Genomic DNA, 25,676 nt, shown 5'->3' on the forward strand with positions numbered 1-25,676 from the left:
GACTCCGTCATACTAGCAATCAGAGGGAGAGGATAGCTGTATTTGATTGCGATCTGATTGAGACCACGGTAATCAATACACGGGCGTAAACCCCCATCCTTCTTCTTCACAAAAAAGAAACTCGATGACGCAGGGGAAGTGGACGGCCGTATGTATCCCTGTCCCAGAGATTCGGCGACATATATCTCCATAGCCGCCGTCTCCTCCTGAGACAGAGGATACACATGACTACGAGGAAGCGAAGCGCCTACTTGGAGGTCTATCGCACTATCCCCCTGTCGATGAGGTGGTAATTGAGTCGCCTTCTTTTTACAGAAGGCGAGTGCCAAATCGGCATACTCAGGTGGAATGTGCATGGGGGGAACTTGGTTCGGACTTTCCACCGTCGTTGCCCCTACGGAAACACCTACACACCACCCGAAACACTGATCAGACCATCCCTTGAGAGCCCTCTGTTGCCATGAAATGTTGGGGTCATGAGATATCAACCAGGGAAGTCCCAACACATCGGGAAACGCAGGAGAATCAATAAAATACAAACTAATTATCTCCTCATGGCCCTCCTGCGTTTTCATCTTGAGAGGCGCTGTGACTTCCCTAATCAATCCTGACCCCAAAGGGCGGCTATCTAGGGCATGGATGGGGAAGGGCACATCAACGGGCACAATAGGAATCCCTAACTTATAGGTGAACTGCCAATCTATAAAATTCCCAGCTGCACCTGAATCTACTAGCGCCTTATGCTGGGAATGAGGAGAAACCTCGGGAAACACAACTTTAATACACATATGCGCAACAGAGAGCTCTGGGTGAGTTGGGTGCCTACTCACCTGGAATGACTCATCAGTGCGCTGCCTACCGCCTCGATTCCTAGGAGACCCTGCCCAGCACCGACCAGCAGTGTGTCCTCTGCGGCCACAGTTGGTGCAGGAGACGGCCTCCTTCCTGGTCTCTCTCCTGGTCTCCCTAGCACCAGCACCTCCGAGCTCCATAGGGGTCGGCTCGGAAGTGCTGGGGGATGGAATGGACGGCCCTGAATCCGGACGTCCGCGGGTAGCCAACAGGGTATCCAGGCGAATTGACATGTCCACCAGTTGGTCGAATCTGAGGTTGGTGTCCCTGCAGGCCAATTCCCGACGCACGTCCTCCCTCAGGCTACATCTGTAGTGGTCGATGAGGGCCCTCTCATTCCATCCCGTGTTGGCAGCCAGCGTCCGGAAGTCCAGCGCGAACTCCTGTGCGCTCCTCCTCCCCTGCCTGAGGTGGAATAGCCGCTCACCTGCCGCCTTACCCTCTAGTGGATGATCGAAAACTGCCCTGAAGCGGCGGGTGAACTCCGCATTGTTGACAGTAGCGGCGTCTATTCCCCCCCACTCGGCGTTGGCCCACTCCAGCGCCTTGCCGGACAGGCAGGAGATGAGGGCGGACACGCTCTCGTATCCCGAGGGCACCGGGTGGATGGTTGCCAGGTAGAGTTCAACCTGGAGCAGGAAACCCTGACACCCGGCAGCTGTGCCATCATAAGCCCTCGGGAGTGAGAGCCGCATCCCACTGGACCCCGGAGGTGAAACGATGGGCAACGCCGATGGTGGTGGTATCGTCGGAGGAGGTGTAGGCAGACCCCCTCTTTCCCATCGCTCCATAATGCTCACCACCTGTTCCATGGTGGTGCCGAGAGCCTGGATCATGGCCGCTTGTTGTTCGACGCGTTCCTCCATTGATCCAGCTGGCACCGCCGTTCCTGCTGACTCCATGTGTAGGTGTGTGATTCTGTCAGGTTTGATGTGTATGTGGAAAACTAAGTCAAGCGCAGGACACAGAGCGACTGGCAGACGTACTTTACTAAACACAGTAATGAAAGTACATAACAACAAAAACCTCCAAACAGGGAGGAACAACACTAGCATACAACAGCACTGCCGACCTAACGGAGAACAATCACACACACCAAACAAATGAGAGACAGGGGGTATAAAGGGAATACAATCAACACTAATGGGACACAGGTGTACACAATACAGACCAATCTAGACAAACAGCTAGTACTCCGGGGACGACGAACGCCGAAGCCTGCCCGAGCAAGGAGGAGGAGCAGCCTCGGCTGAATCCGTGACAACATGACAGCCTGCTTGGAGTTTGCCAAAAAACACCTAAAGGACTCTCAGACCATGAGAAACAAGATTCTCTGGTCTGATGAAACCAAAATTGAACTCTTTGGCCTGAATGCCAAGCGCCACGTCTGGAGGAAACCTGGCACCATCCCTACGGTGAAGCATGGTGGTGGCAGCATCATGCTATGGGGATGTTTTTCAGCGGCAGGGACTGGGAGACTAGTCACGATCAAGGGAAAGATGAACAGAGGAAAGTACAGAGAGATCCTTGATGAAAACCTGCTCCAGAGCGCTCAGGACCTCAGACTGGGGCGAAAGTTCACCTTCCAACAAGACAACGACATTTACATTACATTTTAGTCATTTAGCAGACGCTCTTATCCAGAGCGACTTACACAGCCAAGACAATGCAGGAGTGGCTTCAGGACAAGTCTCTGAATGTCCTTGAGTGGCCCAGCCAGAGCCCGGACTTGAACCCGATCGAACATCTTTGGAGAGACCTGAAAATAGCTGTGCAGCAACGCTCCCCATCCAACCTGACAGAGCTTGAGAGGATCTGCAGAGAAGAATGGGAGAAACTCCCCAAAGAAATGTGTGCCAAGTTGTAGCATCATCCCTAAGAAGACTCGATCGCTGCCAAAGGTGCTTCAACAAAGTACTGAGTAAAGGGTCTGAATACTTTTGATTTATTTATAAATTTGCAAACGTATAAAAACCTGTTTTTGCTTTGTCATTATGGGGTATGGTGTGTAGATTGATGAGGGAAAAAAACAATTTAATCAATTCTAGAATAAAGCTATAACATAAAAAAATGTGGTAAAAGTCAAGGGATCTAAATACTTTCCGAATGCACTGTACATTTATACTGACTCTACACACCCGCACACCCACTCACATACAAGCTGCTGCTACTCTGTTCATCTTACAGTGAGGGAAAAAAGTATTTGATCCCCTGCTGATTTTGTACGTTTGCCCACTGACAAAGAAATGATCAGTCTATCATTTTAATGGTAAGTTTATTTGAACAGTGAGAGACAGAATAACAACAAAAACATCCAGAAAAACCCATGTCAAGAATGTTAGAAATTGATTTGCATTTTAATGAGGGAAATATGTATTTGACCCCCTCTCAATCAGAAAGTTTTCTGGCTCCCAGGTGTCTTTTATACAGGTAACGAGCTGAGATTAAAGGGAGTGCTCCTAATCTCAGTTTGTTACCTGTATAAAAGACACCTGTCCACAGAAGCAATCAATCAATCAGATTCCAAACTCTCCACCATGGCCAAGACCAAAGAGCTCTCCAAGGATGTCAGGGACAAGATTGTAGACCTACACAAGGCTGGAATGGGCTACAAGACCATCGCCAAGCAGCTTGGTGAGAAGGTGACAACAGTTGGTGCGATTATTCGCAAATGGAAGAAACACAAAAGAACTGTCAATCTCCCTCGGCCTGGGGCTCCATGCAAGATCTCACCTCGTGGAGTCGCAATGATCATGAGAACGGTGAGGAATCAGCCCAGAACTACACAGGAGGATCTTGTCAATGATCTCAAGGCAGCTGGGACCATAGTCACCAAGAAAACAATTGGTAACACACAACGCCGTGAAGGACTGAAATCCTGCAGCGTCCGCAAGGTCCCCCTGCTCAAGAAAGCACATATACAGGGCCGTCTGATGTTTGCCAATGAACATCTGAATGATTCAGAGGAGAACTGGGTGAAAGTGTTGTGGTCAGATGAGACCAAAATTGAGCTCTTTGGCATCAACTCAACTCGCCGTGTTTGGAGGAGGAGGAATGCTGCCTATGACCCCAAGAACACTATCCCCACCGTCAAACATGGAGGTGGAAACATTATACTTTGGGGGTGTTTTTCTGCTAAGGGGACAGGACAACTTCACCACATCAAAGGGACGATGGACGGGGCCATGTACTGTCAAATCTTGGGTGAGAACCTCCTTCCCTCAGCCAGGGCATTGAAAATGGGTCGTGGATGGGTATTCCAACATGACAATGACCCAAAACACACGGCCAAGTCAACAAAGGAGTGGCTCAAGAAGAAGCACATTAAGGTCCTGGAGTAGCCTAGCCAGTCTCCAGACCTTAATCCCATAGAAAATCTGTGGAGGGAGCTGAAGGTTCGAGTTGCCAAACGTCAGCCTCGAAACCTTAATGACTTGGAGAAGATCTGCAAAGAGGAGTGGAACAAAATCCCTCCTGAGATGTGTGCAAACCTGGTGGCCAACTACAAGAAACGTCTGACCTCTGTGATTGCCAACAAGGGTTTTGCCACCAAGTACTAAGTCATGTTTTGCAGAGGGGTCAAATACTTATTTCTCTTATTAAAATGCAAATCAATTTATAACATTTTTGACATGCGTTTTCTGGATTTTTTTGTTGTTATTCTGTCTCTCACTGTTCAAATAAACCTACCATTAAAATTATAGACTGATCATGTCTTTGTCAGTGGGCAAATGTACAAAATCAGCAGGGGATGGTCCTCTGTAGCTCAGCTGGTAAAGCACGGCGCTTGTAACGCCAAGGTAGTGTGTTCAATCCCCGGGACCACCCATATACCAAAATGTATGCACGCATGACTGTAAGTCGCTTTGGATAAAAGCGTCTGCTAAATGGCATATTATTTATTATTTTTACTTTTTTCCCTCACTGTATATCCTGTTACCTAGTCACCTTACCCCTATACATATCTACCTCCATCACTCCAGTATTCCAGCACACGTACATTTGGTATTGGAATTGACTTTTTAAATATTACCTGTATATAAAAAGCATACCCCTTTTTTTTCTAGTAATACATTGTTATTGTTGCCTATGACCCCAAGAACACTATCCCCACCGTCAAACATGGAGGTGGAAACATTATGCTTTGGGGGTGTTTTTCTGCTAAGGGGACAGGACAACTTCACCGCATCAAAGGGACGATGGACGGGGCCATGTACTGTCAAATCTTGGGTGAGAACCTCCTTCCCTCAGCCAGGGTCGTGGATGGGTATTCCAACATGACAATGACCCAAAACAGTCTCCCGAGTGGCGCAGTGGTCTAAGGCACTGCATCGCAGTGCTAGCTGTGCCACTAGAGATCCTGGTTCGAATCCAGGCTCTGTCGTAGCTGACCGCGACCGGGAGACCCATGCGACGGCGCACAATTGGCCCAGCGTCGTCCAGGGTAGGGGAGGGAATGGCCGGCAGGGATGTAGCTCAGTTGGTAGAGCATGGCGTTTGCAACATCAGGGTTGTGGGTTCGATTCCCATGGGGGGCCAGTATGAAAAAAAATATTTAAAAAATAATGAATGCACTCACTAACTGTAAGTTGCTCTGGATAAGAGCGTCTGCTAAATGACGTAAATGTTATTGATTGTTGGGTTTTGAGTTAGCAAGAAAAGGCATTTCACTGTACTTGTACGTGTGACATTAAAACTTGAAACCTGAAACTTGGGTCGGTTTTTCTTTGGGAGGGTGATAGATCTGTCCTGCCCTGTTGGAGAGGTAATGGGTGCAGCATACATCACACATTACATCACCTCTCCAGATGTGTTTGACTGTCTATCTTTGGATTTATTGGGCTTGGCTAGAGTGGAACATGATTCTATAAACTGTAGGATCTGCACTTCAGGGTGCTCTCAGCGGTTCTAGTCTCATCATAGATGGGGAGACAAACATTTTCCAAAACTGTCTGCGCTCGCCTGCCACCCTCTTCCTCCTTCTGTCTCAGGAAGGAAGGAGAGGTAAGGGCATAACAGAGAAGGCATTTCTTTCTCCATCAGAGATGGACAGGGAGGGAGCGATGGGGAGCCACCTTGAGTCCACTCAGTCTGATGAGAATGGGAGAGGGGAGTGGGAAGAGGTGGTGGACAGTCCTCAGCCGAGCAGCAGCAGGCAGACTTAATGATTCATGAGAGCATCCCTGTGTCTGGGAGCATTTAGTAGATCTGACTGACCCATGGCTGACCGACCAACAACTGTTGCTGCAAGGTGTCACTGGTCATCACACACACGCACACACCCACGTGCAAACTCCTGGAAATGTACTTCATACACAGAAATATAATGAACAAATGAACATGATATCACATACAATACATGTACAATACACACTAGTCACTGAAGGCACAGTAAACCACCAACCACTCACCTGGTGATCTGAAGGTCCAGGCTTCATCATCATCAAAGTGGGTGTCCCCTGCCGTGAACCTCTCTCCTGGGAAGAAGGCGTGTGCCACGGTGCCTCCCGGCCCATCGAAAGGGTACCCGTCGTTGTGGTCTGCCTTGGTGAAGTCGATCTGGATGTCTGCGTCGTTCCCCGCCACTTCGTGGAAGTTGAGGGGTGAGATGTCACTCCAGACCTTGAGGGCATAGTACATGAGAGCTCGTACCGTATCTCTACCCAACAGAGGAGACTCCTTAGGAAAGGTACGAATCCTGGAGGAGGAGAGGAGAAGAGAAGAGAAGAGGGAGAGGGGACCAGATGGGAGAAGAGGAGAGGGGAAGAAGGAGAGGATGAGAGGAGTAGAGTGGAAGCAGATGGAAGTAAGCACAGGGGTAGAGGAGGACATGGAGAGAGGAGGGTCAGGTAAGAGAGGATAAAAAAGATAAGAGGAGGGGAGAGAGTGAGAGTGAGAGGTCAAAATGAGAATAAAGTACAAGTACACTGGCAGAGCTGCATTCACTGTTCAACAAAATGTTAGCTGATGGCAAACGATTGCCAGCTCATGTATGATTATATGGCTTGTTTGCAGATACCCACTGATTGTATCTCCTTTTCCATTTCATGGCTTGGTGAGCCCTCGCAGTGGAAAACAGATTGACCATAGTGTTAGAATACATCAACATCTTTGAACTGAGTTGCGGAGAGAGAGGAGAAAGACTCTTTTGAATAAACAGTGGGGCAGTCATACTCTTGCCCTCTCCTACCCCTCTTCTCTCACTCTCCTCTGTGTGTGTGTTTGTCCAAAGCGCACAGAGGGTGATTGGGAAGCCACTGTGCCACTCCCACACACACTAATCCCTCTCCTGCGAGGGCCATTTGTCCTCTCCACCCCAGACCAGATCGGTAGGAAATTAATTTAAAGTTCACCTGTTAAAACTTGAGCCCCGCTAGGAGTCCCACACACAGACCCACACACACAGAGTGGGATTCACTTAGGTAGCCATACTCCATTCTCTATCCACTAAGACCAGGACTATCACGTTCCCTATCAACAACCCCAGACTGAACACACACTCAATAGCATTATTACAGGTGCTTGGGCTGCCGTAGCGTAGTAATAGTAGCCTGCTAGCCAAGGTCAGCGGTAGCCTCCCCTGCATCACAGATGCACCTTAGAGACTGCTGCCCTATGTACAGAGTCTAGATCTGACAAGCGAGGAATGTGATTTCCCCAATTTCTTTGAGCATACAATATTTGTTTTGTGCAGTCATTGTTGTTCATCTTTATCGAGGCTGTCAATAATTTTGGACCCCACTTTATATAGAGACATTAAACACTGGACCATTTCTTTTAGACGGTTTTTTACACTTCTAATAAACGTACAGTGAGCTCCAAAAGTATTGGGACAGTGACACATTTTTTATTGTTTTGGCTCTGTACTCCAGCAGTTTGGATTTGACCTGATATAATGACTATGTAGCATGTCTCTGTATCATACGCAAACTGTCAGCTTTAATTTGAGGCTATTTTCATCCATATCGGGTGAACCGGTTAGAAATTACAGCACTTTTTGTACATAGTCCCCCCATTTTAGGGGACCAAAAGTATTGGGACAAGTTCACTTATATGTGTATTAAAGTAGTCAAAAGTTTAGTATTTGGTCCCATATTCCTAGCACACAATGATTACATCAAGCTTCTGACACTACAAACTTGTTGGATGCATTTGCTGTTTGTTTTGGTTGTGTTTCATAGAAATGAATGGTAAATAATGTATTTTGTCATTTTGGAGTCATTTTTATTGCAAATAAGAATGGAATATGTGAATAATGTCAATAATGATGAGTGAGAAAGTTACAGACGCACACATATCATACCCCCAAGACATGCTAACCTCTCACCATTACAATAACAGGGGAGGTTAGCATTTTCTGGGGGGGATGATATTTATGCCTCTGTAACTTTTCTACCAACTCCTGAGAAGTGCGTAGGAAAGCCATACGCAAGAAGGGTGTAATTTCCTAAATCGGAATCGGCCTTATATGAATAAGAATCTGGCATATAACCAGTATATAAATAAGAATCCAGTATATAAATATGCAGTGTGTATAAACAGTGTGGCTCCCTTTAAATACAGTGTACCTTTTAGTTTGAATTTTGTCAACAGACTCAATTGAATATATTGAGAAAACGTGTTCAGAATATTAGGGATCAATGAAAGAAAGCCATATAAATATATGTATATTTGTCTTTGTTTTAGCACCAATAGGTAGATTGAAAAATACTCTGATGTTTTAGATTATTTAGGGTTAGGAAAGTATTTATGAATCATAAAAAACAGGTTTGGAGAGCTTTTATGCACAAAAGAAAGAAAACGGTGGTTTGATACATTCTGAAAATTGTCACATTCAGTTCTTTAACCCATGGTACTGTTGCAAGATTAGCGTAAATATAATTATAATAGGGAGAATAGTGTACAATAGTAGGCTATACCCTCATCTATTGCCTGCACTAACAATGGAACTGTGTTTTGACACAGCCAAGTATTGCATCATGCGTCAGGTTCAAACTGTTACGGCTTGGTCTGTGTTCCGCTCCATAATGATTTAATTAGCCTGGATGTCTGTTTTTTTATATTATCAACTGTTACTAATGATCCTCAGGAACAACCACATGGCCGTGACGGCGTTTACACAGGAAGCAAATTAAGGTAAACTAAACCATTTAATTAAATATAATGATAATGTAGCCTACACCAACTGAAGGAAACGTACAGTAAATTGGCAGTTGAATATGTGTTGTTATTAGGCCTGCTGACGGTCGATACTGATATTGGCTAATATTTAACATGATAAAAATAGGAGACAGAGAAAGTCGGGCTAGCCTATAATTAAGACACTCGAGAGTCCCCATCCCTGCAAGTTAAAAGACAATTTAAATTATGCATAATGGCACAGCATTTCATAAACTTTACTGTGGGAAAGTTATGTTGATATGCTTCTGATTTTGCTGCCATATGACTGATTTCACATTTGTCTCCAGCGATTATTAAGGTAAAATATATCTAAAACAAATGTCATTTATATTTACAATTCCCTTATCCAAATGGATTACTAATTTACCTAGCACTTATCAATAGCTCTCATCAAGGTGTAAATTACAGTGCATGGAGAATGGTGTTATTTCTATCTGAAAAGATCAAGTAGATGCTTTTTCCTCTTGGAAACGGTAGGTTTTCTAGACCTTATTCATGGTTTCCTCATGCGTAAAGGTGGTGGAATTATTAGCGAATTAAGTCAAGGTCAGAATATGGCGTATCTGTAGACACACCTCCACCATACCTTAATTTATTCGATCTCCACCCAAAACGAATAGCAGGTGAATAGCACACTATTCTCATGCTTAAAGGGATACTTCGGGATTTTGCCAATGAGGCCCTTTTATCTTCTTCCCCAGAGTCAGATTAACTCGTAGATACCATTTTTATGTATCTGTGTCCAGTATGAAGAAAGTTTCAAGAGCCAATGCTAACTAGCTTTAGTGCAATGACTGGAAGTCTGCTAGCAGATACCCATAGACTTCCAGTCATTGCGCTAACGCTAGATAGCAATTGCGCTAGCGGTAGTTAGCAACTTCTTTCAAATGGCATGCAGAGACATAAAAATGGAATCCATGAGTTCATCTGACTCTTGGGAAGTAGATAAAGGGCATCATTGCCAAAATCCCTAAATATCCCTTTAAGTTCAAGGTCAGAATACACAGAGAGAAAAGTGCATAAAAAGGGAATTACGTTCAATTTACGCTTGCTTAACTCGGGTCGGAATCGGGCCCATACTGTGTTCTTCACATTGCTCATTCTAATATATGTACTACTCAGTGGCGATTTTAGCATGTCAATCTTGGTGGGGCAAACAAAGCAACAAATTGTGGGATGCATGCCAGCAAAGCCACTACACAACACAACACTAAACAATACAGTAATTGCACTATAACGGTGACAAACGGTGCCCACAAACTGTTAGGGCCTACATAAAGCTGTCCCAACAGCAGAGTCCCAACAGCAGCCCCAACACCTTACCACTGCTACACCTGGCAATCAGCGGAGCCTTGTCTGGCAGTGAAACAGTTCATTCAGCCTCATTTACTGCCTTAAAAAAATATATAGCTGATATGGCTGACTTGCTTAAACAAATGTGGTTTCTACTGACAATTGAGATGTACAAACTATGGCATAAGGGGACGACAAGCGGATAAGAGGCAATCCGTATTTTCCCAGTCAGAGCTAGTTTTTCCCGAGTTCCCAATTGTCTTGAACTCACTGAAGTCAGATTTCGCAGTTCCGAGTTAACAGTTGTTTATGTCCAATGGCCGATGAGCACCGATACGTTTTATCTATAATTTCTCTTCATTATTTATCTTCATATGACAAGGATTAAAAAGGATTTGCCAGTAGATTGTGGACTTGATTCATGATGATGACTGCTAGCTAAGATTTTGAAAGTATGATGTTGACATGATCAGTCCAATCAAAGCTACTGTAGATATAACGTGATTTGTTTTCATTTTATCTGTGGCCAATGACCTTGAGCCTTCTTGGATGGGCACTTCTAATGTAACTCTATGGCAGCACCCAAGCGGCTTGAATTTTCGAGCTCTACCCTTAGACTTGCCGGTGACGAAGTGTCCCCATGAGTGACAGAACACTGAGCCAATCACGGCGCAACTAGAACATTACCAACACCTACGCTCCGTATTTTCCGCTGGCTGCCCCACCACCACAGAAAGCACTGAGCTAGGCTGAAACGCCTGCATTTTGGAGCTGCCTTACTCAAGAAAGCAAAAAATGTGGCACCTGCCTTAAATGACGGGTCGCCACTGCTACTACTGTACATTTAATTTTGTTTTGTTATACACACCGCCTGTATTTATATACTGGATTGTTAACATAGCTCACTGTAATATATCTTCTGTGGTACATATCATTCTAAGTATATATTTCTGATGTATATATGCATAAATTGCATTTGGATTACTGATACAGTGTTACTTGGGTTGTTAACTGGATTCGTCCTGACATTCGTGATTTCTTGCTTCTAGTCTTGATTATTATTTGTTTTCTATTGCTCTATTATTATTTAGTTAGACATTTTTTTCGGCACTGTTAGGAGCTAGTAACACAAGCATTTTGCTGCACCTGCTATAAAGTCTGCTAAACTGTGTACGCAACCCATAAACTTTGATTTGATTTGAGTGAGGTAACCTTTCAGGCCCTGAGCCTGACACGCTGACACTTTCGCCAGCCATGAGTATGTACCCATTATGGTATCACATCATTGAAGGTGCCGAGAGGGCAAGGCAACTGGAGGCTATCTGTATGTGTGTGTGTGTGTGTGTGTATGGAGACACAAGGTTGTGACACACAAAGGGATCTTTGAACCTGAGCTGTAATTTGACTGAGGGAGTTTAGTTGAATTTAGGAAGAGGGTACCAGACCTGCTCACGCACCACACCCGTACGCATATGTGATAGAATTAAAAGTACATTAATAATAACAAAATAATAATACAGAATCATAATGTGTACCAGTAAGTAATATGCGGTTCATTTATCTAAATGCTGATTATACGATCTGTGTGCTCTACTGATCTGTGTGCTCCAGTATGGAAAAAAATTAAAATGTATGCACTCACTAACTGTAAGTCGCTCTGGATAAGAGCGTCTGCTAAATGACTAAAATGTAAAATGTAAATGTAAATGCTCTATTGATGTCTGATCTGAGTTTAATTCCTATAGGGGCACACAGGACTTCCCAGCTCACTCAATACAAGTGACTTGAAGCCGAAGCTACATCTATGAATGCGATTTCGAATGTGTTTTTTCATGTCAGAATGTTACAGATGTTACTGTGTGTTATTTAGTCAGTAGCAAAGATGTTTAAAACATTACATGTGTTATTTTTATGTTTAGACCACCTCGAAATTAGCCATTTTTCTAGCTTGCTTGCTAAAAGGCTGCTCACTTGCACAAGGTGAATTCGTGATCAGAGCATGCCCGAGAGAGACCGCGCACAGCTCCTGTGTGTGTGGGTGAATGGGAACAATCGAAAACGTTCTGTTGTTGTAATCTAAAGCACTAAATACAAATTAATACAAGGTTATACATGTTTTTGTTATTAGGATGACAAAATAAATATAGGAACAGTATATACAAGGATATTTAATGGTGATAATAAATAGTGGGATACGTGATGCATTTAAAAAGGTTAAAAGGTTTGTCATTGCATTTCATAGTGTCAATTTAAAAAGGGATAATAAAGGAATCATTGTTATGTATAAATGAGACTACTGGTTTCTTGAACAATTGTAATAGCTACAGTGAGGGAAAAAACAGAATAACAACAAAGAAATCCAGAAAAATGCATGTCAAAAATGTTATGAATTGATTTGCATTTTAATGAGGGAAATAAGTATTTGACCCCTCTGCAAAACATGACTTAGTACTTGGTGGCAAAACCCTTGTTGGCAATCACAGAGGTCAGACGTTTCTTGTAGTTGGCCACCAGGTTTGCACACATCTCAGGAGGGATTTTGTCCCACTCCTCTTTGCAGATCTTCTCCAAGTCATTAAGGTTTCGAGCCTGACGTTTGGAACTCGAACCTTCAGCTCCCTCCACAGATTTTCTATGGGATAAAGGTCTGGAGACTGGCTAGGCCACTCCAGGACCTTAATGTGCTTCTTCTTGAGCCACTCCTTTGTTGCCTTGGCCGTGTGTTTTGGGTCATTGTCATGCTGGAATAAATAAATTTACCATTCAAATTATAGACTGATCATGTCTTTGTCAGTGGGCAAACGTACAAAATCAGTAGGGGATCAAATACTTTTTTCCCTCACTGTATGTCATTTTAGAGAATATATTTTGTGCATTTGTGAAACATATTTTGTACCTATGAAAATGGTTGATGATTTTATATGAAAAACACTCATTACAAGTGATTGAAGCCAAAGCTACATCTCTGTGTGATTTATATATATATTTCCCCCTTTCAGGGGTATAACACATACAATACACACATATTATACTCCGGAACAAAATCAAAATGCTACTGCACACTCAGTCCTAGATAGGAAGCAACATCAAAATGCTTTCAGGGTTGCCCAGTTCATCAGGATGCTACACAGGGCCTGATAAGGGCAGCTTATTGCCAATGATATTTCCCATCCCACTCAACTTGTCCATTGCAGGATTTCTGAGCGATGAACACCTTCATTTGATGGATGACTAAGTGCAGTCTTTTTCAGGGCTGACCATAGGCAGGGCAGTATGGGGATGAGCAGTCTGTGACTCTGACCTGAGATGGATATACAATGAGCCCTGGCTGCTATCTTCCCCAAACTCAATTGTTGACTTTTCATTTGCAAGTCCAGTCACAGCTCCTGCACTGCCTCTCCCATAGTCTGATGACTCAGATATTTTTCTCTTTCTCACTTAAATCTCTCAGCAGGATTAACCTCCGTAGCTCCCTGGCCCCGATATGAAAGAAGCTGGCTTTCTCTCTTCATGGAAACACATATATGCACACACACAGATTCTCTCTACTGACACACACATGCACACACGCAGACAGGCGCGTTTAAAGGATGTCACGCTTCTTGCTTAGCGAATACCGTTTCCTCCTGATTCGGCTCACACAGAGGCTCGAACCCAGGACCTCTGCTTTGCTAGCGCGTGACCGCCATCCCGAAGCCTCTTGCCACTCTTACCAGTTGCGCCACACGAAAAGCTAGCTGATCGGCTAATCAGTGGTGCAAGTGGTCCCCACATCCTCATGTGCTACACACACAGCCACACAAGCACACACACACACACACACACACACACACACACACACACACACACACACACAACCATGTAAAATTGTGAAAGTACAGTGGGGGAAAAAAGTATTTAGTCAGCCACCAATTGTGCAAGTTCTCCCACTTAAAAAGATGAGAGAGGCCTGTAATTTTCATCATAGGTACACGTCAACTATGACAGACAAATTGAGAATTTTTTTCTCCAGAAAATCACATTGTAGGATTTTTTATGAATTTATTTGCAAATTATGGTGGAAAATAAGTATTTGGTCACCTGCAAACAAGCAAGATTTCTGGCTCTCACAGACCTGTAACTTCTTCTTTAAGAGGCTCCTCTGTCCTCCACTCATTACCTGTATTAATGGCACCTGTTTGAACTTGTTATCAGTATAAAAGACACCTGTCCAGAACCTCAAACAGTCACACTCCAAACTCCACTATGGCCAAGACCAAAGAGCTGTCAAAGGACAAAATTGTAGACCTGCACCAGGCTGGGAAGACTGAATCTGCAATAGGTAAGCAGCTTGGTTTGAAGAAATCAACTGTGGGAGCAATTATTAGGAAATGGAAGACATACAAGACCACTGATAATCTCCCTCGATCTGGGGCTCCACGCAAGATCTCACCCTGTGGGGTCAAAATGATCACAAGAACGGTGAGCAAAAACCACATGGGGGGACCTAGTGAATGACCTGCAGAGAGCTGGGACCAAAGTAACAAAGCCTACCATCAGTAACATACTACGCTGCCAGGGACTCAAATCCTGCAGTGCCAGATGTGTCCCCCTGCTTAAGCCAGTACATGTCCAGGCCCGTCTGAAGTTTGGTAGAGTGCATTTGGATGATCCAGAAGAGGATTGGGAGAATGTCATATGGTCAGATGAAACCAAAATAGAACTTTTTGGTAAAAACTCAACTCGTCGTGTTTGGAGGACAAAGAATGCTGAGTTGCATCCAAAGAACACCATACCTACTGTGAAGCATGGGGGTGGAAACATCATGCTTTGGGGCTGTTTTTCTGCAAAGGGACCAGGACGACTGATCCGTGTAAAGGAAAGAATGAATGGGGCCATGTATCGTGAGATTTTGAGTGAAAACCTCCTTCCATCAGCAAGGGCATTGAAGATGAAACGTGGCTGGGTCTTTCAGCATGACAATGATCCCAAACACACCGCCCGGGCAAAGAAGGAGTGGCTTCGTAAGAAGCATTTCAAGGTCCTGGAGTGGCCTAGCCAGTCCCCAGATCTCAACCCCATAGAAAATCTTTGGAGGGAGTTGAAAGTCCGTGTTGCCCAGTGACAGCCCCAAAACATCACTGCTCTAGAGGAGATCTGCATGGAGGAATGGGCCAAAATACCAGCAACAGTGTGTGAAAACCTTGTGAAGACTTACAGAAAACGATTGATCTGTGTCATTGCCAACAAAGGGTATATAACAAAGTATTGAGAAACTTTTGTTATTGACCAAATACTTATTTTCCACCATAATTTGCAAATAAATTCATAAAAAATCCTACAATGTGATTTTCTGGAAAATGTTTTCTCATTTTGTCTGTCATAGTTGACGTGTACCTATGATGAAAATTACAGGCCTCTCTCATCTTTTTAAGTGGGAGAACTTGCACAATTGGTGGCTGACTAAATACTTTTTTTCCCCACTGTACATGCAATCTTTACGCGTTACACTTCCACCGCAAACTCACAAGTATCAACACCACAAGCTCCCAGCTACTATCTAATCAACGCAACATTGACATTATCCCACCCCTGGTTAGCCACTATTGGCTTAAAAATGCACTATGCAGAAATCGCTTTGCCATTTCCTGGTTGCTAAATTTCAAATAGTTAGCCTAATTTCAGTTTATGTGACAAAACAAGCAAGTATAGTGTAGGGAATCATTGTACCATCTAAACCGCTGTGAAATATATTTTACATATCCAAAAATATTGTATTTTCAGCTGTTTGAAGCTGGTGTTCAAGTAAAGTAAAAAACGCAAAAACGAAACTTAAGAATGGGAAGCATAGAAGTAGCACACATAGAACAGATCTACTGCTTCTTAGACTTGCGTTTAATGAGAATGACAGATATATACTGTAACTCACATTTCTATGTGAATTTGGTAGGGTCGCACAAAAAGTTATATATTGCAGCTTTAAAAAGCCAAACCTAACACAATATCTGCCAATTAATTTCCAGCAATATCGTCCTGTCTGTCTGTGTCTTGCGCGCGTTCTGTCACTCCATGTGTAGCCAGTTGATGTGATCACCGTCTTGTGGGTTGACAGAAATATGTTGATGAGGGCAGGTGTTCGGCAGGCGGGAGCGAAGGACACTGTCTATCGGTTTCGCTCCAACTAGCTAGCAAGGAGGACTCCAGGAGACGGGGCAAAAAAAAAAAAAAAAAAAAAAATTCCCCTTTCGACCCACATTCAAAAGTGTCACAAGTATGAAGATGTCGTACCCGAGGGTTGGGGGGCGTTCATGTAGGAACCAATGGGGTGCTCAAGGAGGGGCATTCATGCAGGAACCAATGGGATGCTCGAGGGGGGGGTTGTTCATGACAGAACCAATGGGATTTTTTTTCTTCTGATTTGATTTAAGCATTGACATGGACACAGAACATCCAATCCCGTTGTGTCTCTATGAACAATTGTAATTTTGAGAGTGAAAAGCCAAAAAAAATCTAAAACCAGGAGAAATAAAACAGAGAAAACAGAGAAAGAAAATTCACAGATTTTTAACCATTATTTTACCAGTATATTGACAGAAAACATAGTGCTCTTGTACACTAAGGACCCGGGGAAGAGTTGCAGGGGAGAGAAGAATGTGCCTATTTGAAGGCTAGAAATTTTTTTGTAGCTAGCGACATGTGTCATTTTTTAAAAGTAGCTCTCATGCTAGAAAAGGTTGGAGACCCTTGCTCCAGAGAGAGCTTCCTAAATTAAGAGAGTCCTGCGTGAGTCTCCGTCAGCCCTGACCGAGACAGGTCTTCTTCTCTTTGTTCCTCTGAAAGGGACTGCCACTGCTCCTTACACCTCTGTCCTGCTAAACTGTCTAGGACCGGGAGAGAATAATAGGAATTTTCGCTGACACTTAACAGAAACTTTATTCTTTAACTTTGACACACTGGGCTGAGTAATAACTGAGTGTTAAATAAGCTCATTGCAAAGTTAAAATGTAGTGAACTTGTGAGGTTTAAAGACAGTATCCTTCAGTAGGATAATAATCCCATCCCGCCATCCATCCTTTGTCAGGAGTGAGGCCGCTCTTCCTCCATTTCCCCGTCAAAGTGGCTGTCTCAGCTGTCAAGCACGGTTCTAATGATGACAGCATAGGGAGAAGGGTGGAATTGATGTGGTGTCCCTTTGTTATTACTATCACTTTATGGTAACACCCTCATCATTGGATCACCCAGCTATGGTACAATGCCGATGTGATGGGGCTTCCTTAGGTTCCTTTGGTCTGTCCTTTGGTTCACATACACACGACTCTCTCCTCCCCTACTGTATCCCTAAAACATATATTTCCTTAACACTTGTGCATAGGTTGTTATGCTGGGAATGTGACAACCTATACTGTATCTAATTTATCCATGCTCTTTCTCTGATCCATTGTATTCATTAAGTCACTCAAATCCAGATAGGAACCAGAGGGTACAGTAAGGTCATGGTGACAGAGTGACTGATGCTTATCATGACTGTCTCCTTCCTCCACTGCAGCATGTTAACCCCAGCCAGCCAGCTGGACTAGACAGACAGTACAGGGAAATGAATTAGAGCTCTAGACCGACAGACAGACAGACAGAACTGACAGACAGGGAAGTGAATTAGAGCAGTAGACAGACAGGCAGACAGATAGACAGACAGACAGACAGACAGGGACGTGAATTAGAGCAGTAGACAGACAGAGAGCGAGAGAGAGAGGGAGGGAGGCTGCTCTGCTGCTCTGCTCCTCTGCTTTCCCCACCTATCTGTTTGGGTGATTAATCCATCCGCTAACGAGCAGGAGGCTGTCTGCTGGGGGATAATGGGCTAAAAGTCTGTGATGAACTGGACTGTGTGTTTGTGAGTGTGTGAAGGGTTGTGTGTGCTTGTGTGGGTTTGTGTGTAGGTGTGTGTTTGTGTGTGTCATTAGGAGGCTGTGTCTTCTGTCTGACTATAATGTGATTTATGCTTGATTCAGCAACGCAGTGCGGAGGCTCCGTACAGAGTGTGTGACGCAATTGCAGAGCCTCCTGAGCCTCGCAGAGGCCAAATTGAGCTCTGTATGGCGATGCCGTGCACCTCCCAAATTTTGTTGACGGTAGGTGGGGGCGGTACATCCTGTATAAACACACTCACTTCCTTGACAACTTCTTTCACAACAAACATAGAGAACTTTCACGAAAGGTGTTCGCAAATAGAAACATCTTTATGATACCTCGTGTAGGAATTTGAAAGACATGAAAATGAGTTTGAACTCCTGGAAAGAGATCGGGGAGGTAATGGGGATAGATGCAGTAAAGATGTCAACGGAACGCAGACTGTGAGGGAGCTCCTATGTCAAGCACCGGAAATCTCAGAACATCTCAGAAGAGGTTAGGTCTTGTCTTTTTGTTTAGCCAGTTGCTCGTAATTTGCTGGCTGGCTATAGAAATTAGCCCTGAATCACTACGAGTGGTGCGTTCTAAGTGGTGCAGACCAATTTATTGGATGTGTATGAATCACTCTGCACTCCTCTGCTCCCCGAAGCGCAAGAAGTATTAATGCTCTGACTTCTGCGGAGGCCGCATCGTAGTACAGCCATCTAACCAATTGTACTATTATGTGTTTTTTCACGTTATTTGTAATTTATTCTGTACATAATGTTTCTACCACCGTCTCTTATGACCAAAAAGAGCTTCTGGATATCAGGACAGCGATTACTCACCTCGTATTGGATGAAGATTTTTTCTTCAACGAGTCGGACGTGAAGGATATTCTACAGACACCCGACAAGGCCCAAATCCCCATCGTTCGCATGAGAAAGAGACGGATATATCGTGGACGTAGGTCGGGATGCCTTGTAAGGATCCGACATCGAGCGAGTAAACTGCCTCTTCCATCAATCTTATTAGCCAATGTTCAATCATTTGAAAATAAATTGGACGACCTAAGATTACGGTTATCCTACCAACGGGACATTAAAAACTGTAATATCTTATGTTTCACCGAGTCGTGGCTGAACGACGACATGGATAACATACAGCTGGCGGGATATACGCTACATCGGCAGGATAGAACGGCTGACTCCGGTAAGACAAGGGCTGGTGGTCTGTGTATATTTGTAAACAACAGCTGGTGCATAAAATCTAATACTAAGGAAGTATCGAGATTTAGCTCGCCTGAGGGAGAGTATCTCATGATATGCTGTAGACCACACTATTTACCAAGAGAGTTTTAATCTATATTTTTCGTAGCTGTCTATTTACCACCACAAACCGATGCTGGCACTAAGATTGCCCTCAATTAGCTGTATAAGGCCATAAGTAAACAGAAAAACGCTCATCCAGAGGCAGCGCTCCTAGTGGCCGGGAACTTTAATGCAGGGAAACTTCAATCCGTTCTACCTAATTTCTACCAGCATGTTAAATGTGCAACCAGAGAGAAAAAAAAAACTCTAGACCACCTTTACTCCACACACAGAGACACGTACAAAGCTCTCCCTCGCCCTCCATTTGGCAAATCTGACCATAACTCTATCCTCCTGATTCCTGCTTATGAGCAAAAACTAAAGCAGGAAGCACCAGTGACTCGGTAAATAAGGAAGTGGTCAGATGACGCAGATGCTAAGCTACAGGACTGTTTTGCTAGCACAGACTGGAATATGTTCCGGGATTCTTCCGATAGCATTGAGGAGTACACCACATCAGTCACTGGCTTCATCAATAAGTGCATCGATGACATCGTCCCCACAGTGACTGTATGTACATACCCCAACCAGAAGTCATGGATTACAGGCAACATCTGCACTGAGCTAAAGGTTAGAGCTGCGCTTTCAAGGAGCGGGACTCTAACCCGGAGGCTTATAAGAAATTCCGCTATTCCCTCCGACGAACCATCAAACAGGCAAAGAGTCAATACAGGGCTAAGATTGAATTGTACTACACCGGCTCCGACGCTCGTCGGATGTGGCAGGGCTTGAAAACTATTACAAAGGGAAGCACAGCCGCAAGCTTCCCAGTGACACAAGCCTACCAGACGAGCTAAATCCCTTCTATGCTCGCTTCGAGGCAAGCAACACTGAAGCATGCATGAGAGCATCAGCTGTTCCAGATGACTATGTGATCACGCTATCCGTAGCCGATGTGAGTAAGACTTTAAAGCAGGTCAACATTCACAATGCCGCAGGGCCAGACGGATTACCAGGATGTGTACTCCGAGCATGCGCTGACCAACTGGCAAGTGTCTTCACTGACATTTTCAACATGTCCCTGACTGAGTCTGTAATACCAACATGTTTCAAGCAGACCACCATAGTCCCTGTGCCCAAGAACACTAAGATAACCTGCCTAAATGACTACCGACCCGTAGCACTCACGTCTGTAGCCATGAAGTGCTTTGAAAGGCTGGTCATGGCTCACATCAACACCATTATCCCAGAAACCCTAGACCAACTCCAATTTGCATACTGCCCCAACAGATCCACAGATGACGCAATCTCTATTGCACTGCACACTGCCCTTTCCCACGCGGACAAGAGGAACACCTACGTGAGAATGCTATTCATTGACTACAGCTCAGCGTTCAACACCATAGTGCCCTCAAAGCTCATCACTAAGCTAAGGACCTTGGAACTAAACACCTCCCTCTGCAACTGGATCCTGGACTTCCTGACAGGCCGCCCCAGGTGGTAAGGGTAGGTAACAACACATCTGCCACGCTGATCCTCAACATGGGGGCCCCTCAGGGGTGCATGCTCAGTCCCCTCCTGTACTCCCTGTTCACCCATGACTGTATGGCCAGGCACGACTCCAACACCATCATTAAGTTTGCAGACGACACAACAGTGGTAGGCCTGATCACCGACAACGATGAGACAGCCTATAGGGAGGAGGTCAGAGACCTGGCCGTGTGGTGCCAGGACAACAACCTCTCCTTCAACATGATCAACACAAAGGAGATGATTGTGGACTACAGAAAAAAAAAGAGGACTGAGCACGCCCCCATTCTCATCGACGGGGCTGTAGTGGAACAGGTTTAGAGCTTCAAGTTTCTTGGTGTCCACATCACCAACAAACGATCATGGTCCAAACACACCAAGACAGTCGTGAAGAGGGCACGACAAAGCCTATTCCCCCTCTGTTGACTGAAAAGATTTAGCATGGGTCCTCAGATCCTCAAAAAGTTCTACAGCTGCATCATCGAGAGCATCCTGACTGGTTGCATCGCCGCCTGGTATGGCAACTGTTCGGCCTCCGACCACAAGGCACTACAGAGGGTAGTGCGTACGGCCCTGTACATCACTGGGGCCAAGCTTCCTGCCATCCAGGACCTCTATACCAGGCGGTGTCAGAGGAGGGCCCTAAAAATTGTCAAAGACTCCAGCCACCCTAGTCATAGAATGTTCTCTCTGCTACCGCACGGCAAGCGGTACCGGAGCACCAAGTCTAGGTCCAAAAGGCTTCTTAACAGCTTCTACCACCAAGCCATAAGACTACTGAACAGCTAATCATGGCTACCCGGACTATTTGCATTGCCCCTCATTTGATTTGATTTGTACAGCCACTGCAGATGGTGGATTGACCATAAATCGGCTTTAATGTTGGGGCTGTTCTGGATTCATGTCGCAACAGCTGGGTCCACCAACCTCTGCTCTCACCAGCCAATCAATGTTCATCCTCACACTATTCAGGTCTGAAATCAGCCTATCATGGTGTCGTATACATTACTCCCCGATATATAGTGAGTCTCATGGCATCAAGGCATTATTACTGGATTTACCATGATCATTGTTGCATACTTCACACTGTTAAAGGGATACTTTGGGATTTTGAAAATGAGGCCCTTTATCTACTTCCCCAGAGTCAGATGAACTTATGGATACCATGTGTCCAGTATGAAGGAAGTTAGAAGTAGTTTTGTGAGCCAATTCTAACTAGCGTTAGCACAATGACTGGAAGTATATGGGTATCTGCTAGCATGCTAGCAGATAAAGGGGCCTCAATGCCAAAATCCCGAGGTATTCCTTTAAGTGTTGTCTCACAGGTGACTAGTCTATCTTTTGACATCAAACCAAATTCAACTAGTCTCATACTTCTAATAATACATGATACAAGGACAACAAAACAACACAAGGTCAATCCCTTGTTTGGGTTTTAAGATACAGTATTGTTTGTGTGTTCCTAAAATAGAGCCTGTTTTGGACTAGCTGTGAGTTCTGCCTCTGCTATTGATTATGTTACTATCTCCGGTTCAAATACCCCTTCCTTCACTGAGTCGATATGGTAATCCAGCCCATTAGAGAATAACCTTCACTGACAGGCTAGGAGTGCTAGCCCACTAACAATACTATGGGCCACAGGAAGTCGTGGCACCTTTACTGGGGAGAACGGGCTCGTGGTAATGACTGGAGCGGAATAGTGGAATGGTAACAAATATATCAAACATATGGTTTCCAGGTGTTTGATGCCATTCCATTTGCACCATTCTTGCCATTATTATGAGCCATTCTCCCCTCAGCAGCCTCCTGTGCTAGGGGCTCTATTTTAACAAACCTAAAGCAATGGTAAATCTAAGTACAGGCGGTAGCGCTATAGGTTCTGGGGTGTCATAAATATTTTAGCTATTTTCACTATTACAATTATTGGCGCACTTGCTGGCGTTTGATGAATAAACAAGTTGTGGTTGTGTCGAGGCTTGGCCCCTCACTGGCCAATCAGAACGTGCTCCATGGCAAAATATGTGGTTGCTTCTAGTTGTGTATTTACGGTATTTTATGTATTGCCTTGGAATCAACTCCAATTCCAATGTTAGTCCATTATAGTTTGTTAAATGGCTTACAGAAACGAAATAACTAAATATAGACCTATCTTTGCTAAATATGTTAACTTGAACCCATTTGCAGTCCACATTGTTCTAAGTAATTGCATGGCTTCAATAGCATTCACACTGATATAGGGGCTAGGCCTACTGTAAATTACATTATGGCTGAGCATGGACATGCCAAACATTGTCAATAAGCAAGATGACATTCCTTATTGATAAGGCCTAAACAAAACGAAACAACATCTTGCTTTAAATATGCTACGTCACACTTACAGGCACCATAACTTCTCCCCGTGGGCATATAATATTAAAACAACGCAGACTATGGAGGGTTTTACACACATCCAAACTTTTCACAGTAGCTGGACAAAGATCCAATATAAAGAGAAAGGGAGAATGTCCACTCACTGTTATACTGCTCCCAAATAGACCTATGTTTTATTAAGCTAATCGGAACCATTTTACAGATCACATCGCATTCACACTCCAGAAGTTGCATTGCATGCGCGCCACGGATGTTGTAACCATAAAACCAGGAAGGTGAATCATTCTAATAAGATTGGTCGTAATAAAATGTAACGAAAAACAAGCAATCTGTTTTTTTTTACAACAATAAATACATGTTAAATGTAATGATATCATAAAGTCGCCAGGATAAAAAAACACATTGCTTTTGAACCAGCCTTTGTTATAGTGTGCCTAAGGGAGGGGTTTGGAATATATTAAACAGAAAATAAGCAATTATTACAGGTTACAGATAACTTGTAAATACGATGGGCATGACATGTAGCCTACATCATGGAGGGGGTTTAACGCATGGAACCTGCATGGCTAAAATAATGTGGGCCTGCCTACAATGCATAGATAAAAAGGGAATGTCAGCTCACTGTTTTACTCCTCTCAAACTTTATATTTCAATAAAGCTTTGGTGATTAAGATTTATTTCCAAGCGATCTCAGGAGCCAAACCCTTTATCGACAGTCTTGACTACTTTGTGATTGCATTGGGCAGGACAAAAAAAAGAGGAGGGGAGTCTATGCTTGTTTTTTAACCAAATAAAGCGTAATGGGAAAAAACATTAGTTTTTTATGTTTCTAAATACGAAGTATACAGGCACCAAAAGCACATTAGGCTACTCTTGTTCCACGCACATATGGGCAGTGTGCGTCACGGCTGGATAGGCTGCCCAGCTAGCACAGTGGATCTGGGCCGATTCCGGCTGAGAGTCGGGGCACTCCGCTGAGAGTCAGACTCAGTCGACGTCATGTGGCCCGAGTCTGGGCCGCCTTCGGCAGTGTTACTTATGGGTAGGATGCGGGGATTGAGCTCGGGCCGATTCCGGTGTAAGTTATCTGGCCCAAATGTATTATTTGGGTCTCAGGCCGATTGTGGCTACTCTCTGGCAGATGATTACACGGGCTGATACATATAATTAACATTTCATTATTTATTTATTTTTCCATATTTTCTCATTGTTTCTGTGATCAAAAAATTAACTTTCCTGTTTAAGTAGTATGTTGGTATTTTTATACTTTGTGCAAAGCAATTGATCAGCATTAAAAACTTTGTGGCTGGGGCCTCCTGAGTGGCACAGCGGTCTAAGACACTGCATCACAGTGCAAGCTGCGTTGCTATAGATGCTGGTTTGATACCCGTCTGTGTCGCAGCCAGCCGCGACCGGGATATCCATGAGGCGACGCACAATTGGCCCAGCGGCCGGCAAACCCACGGTTAGGGGTGGGTTTGGCCGGCTGGGATGTCCTTGTCCAATCGCGCTGTAGCGACTCCTGTGGCGGGCCGGGTGCATGCATGCTGACATGGTCACCAGGTATACAGTGTTTCCTCCGACACGTTGGTGCGGCTGGCTTCCGGGTTAAGCAGCGCGGCTTGGTGGGGTTGTGTTTCGGAGGACGCACGGCTCTTGACCTTCGCCTCTCCCGAGGCCGTACGGGAGTTGCAGCGATGGGACAAGACAGTAACTACCAATTGGATATGACGAAAAGGGGGTAAAAAATAAAACTTGGTGGATGGGTATAATTTGAATGTATAATAGTAATATTTAAAATTACTAAATTGGGTAATTTTGTATACATTTATTTAAATTTGCATCGGCCCTCTTCTGGGGGGATTCTGGTAAGATGCCGGCAAAGTCGGCTGAATTCCGGTAGACGGAAACGGCCCGATGTACTTGGGCCGATTCTGGGCAGTCATTCATTTTGATCCCGGGCCGAGTCCGACAGCCGATTCCGGGCCAATTCAATCAGTTCTGGCCCTCCGGAAGACGGCCGCTTCTGGGCCGATTCCTCATTGCTAGCTGGGTGCGTTTCCGCTGTCAAAATTCATGCCATAACCAACTGTGTTACTGCTAAAAACAGCTTTTGATTGGTCTTAAATATCCCTACCAGCACTGCCTGAAATTAGAACTTTGGATCATGTTTTTATGGACAAGCCTAAAATATTTCCACCCCTCTGAGCGCAAGCGTGCTGATATAAGACAGGTAAATTGCCGAACCTGGCGTTAGGGCTGGAAAATGTGTTT

The 25,676-nt window shown here is 44.5% G+C and overlaps 1 protein-coding gene across 1 annotated transcript in view; it reads right to left on the reverse strand.

The window, feature by feature from the left end:
• The window catches only part of LOC311099452 (matrix metalloproteinase-17-like), a gene marked incomplete at its 3' end in the record, with an annotated part of 95,393 nt that overhangs the window by 21,115 nt on the left and 48,602 nt on the right, over positions 1 to 25,676 (reverse strand). Inside the window, exon 4 of the mRNA XM_084140135.1 lies at positions 6,264 to 6,550. Coding sequence (XP_083996261.1) covers positions 6,264 to 6,550 — 287 coding nt within the window. The remainder of the gene's footprint in view (positions 1 to 6,263; positions 6,551 to 25,676) is intronic.

This window comes from Coregonus lavaretus (assembly GCF_964263955.1).
Source record: "Coregonus lavaretus genome assembly, chromosome: 24".
NCBI classification, from domain to species: domain Eukaryota; kingdom Metazoa; phylum Chordata; class Actinopteri; order Salmoniformes; family Salmonidae; genus Coregonus; species Coregonus lavaretus.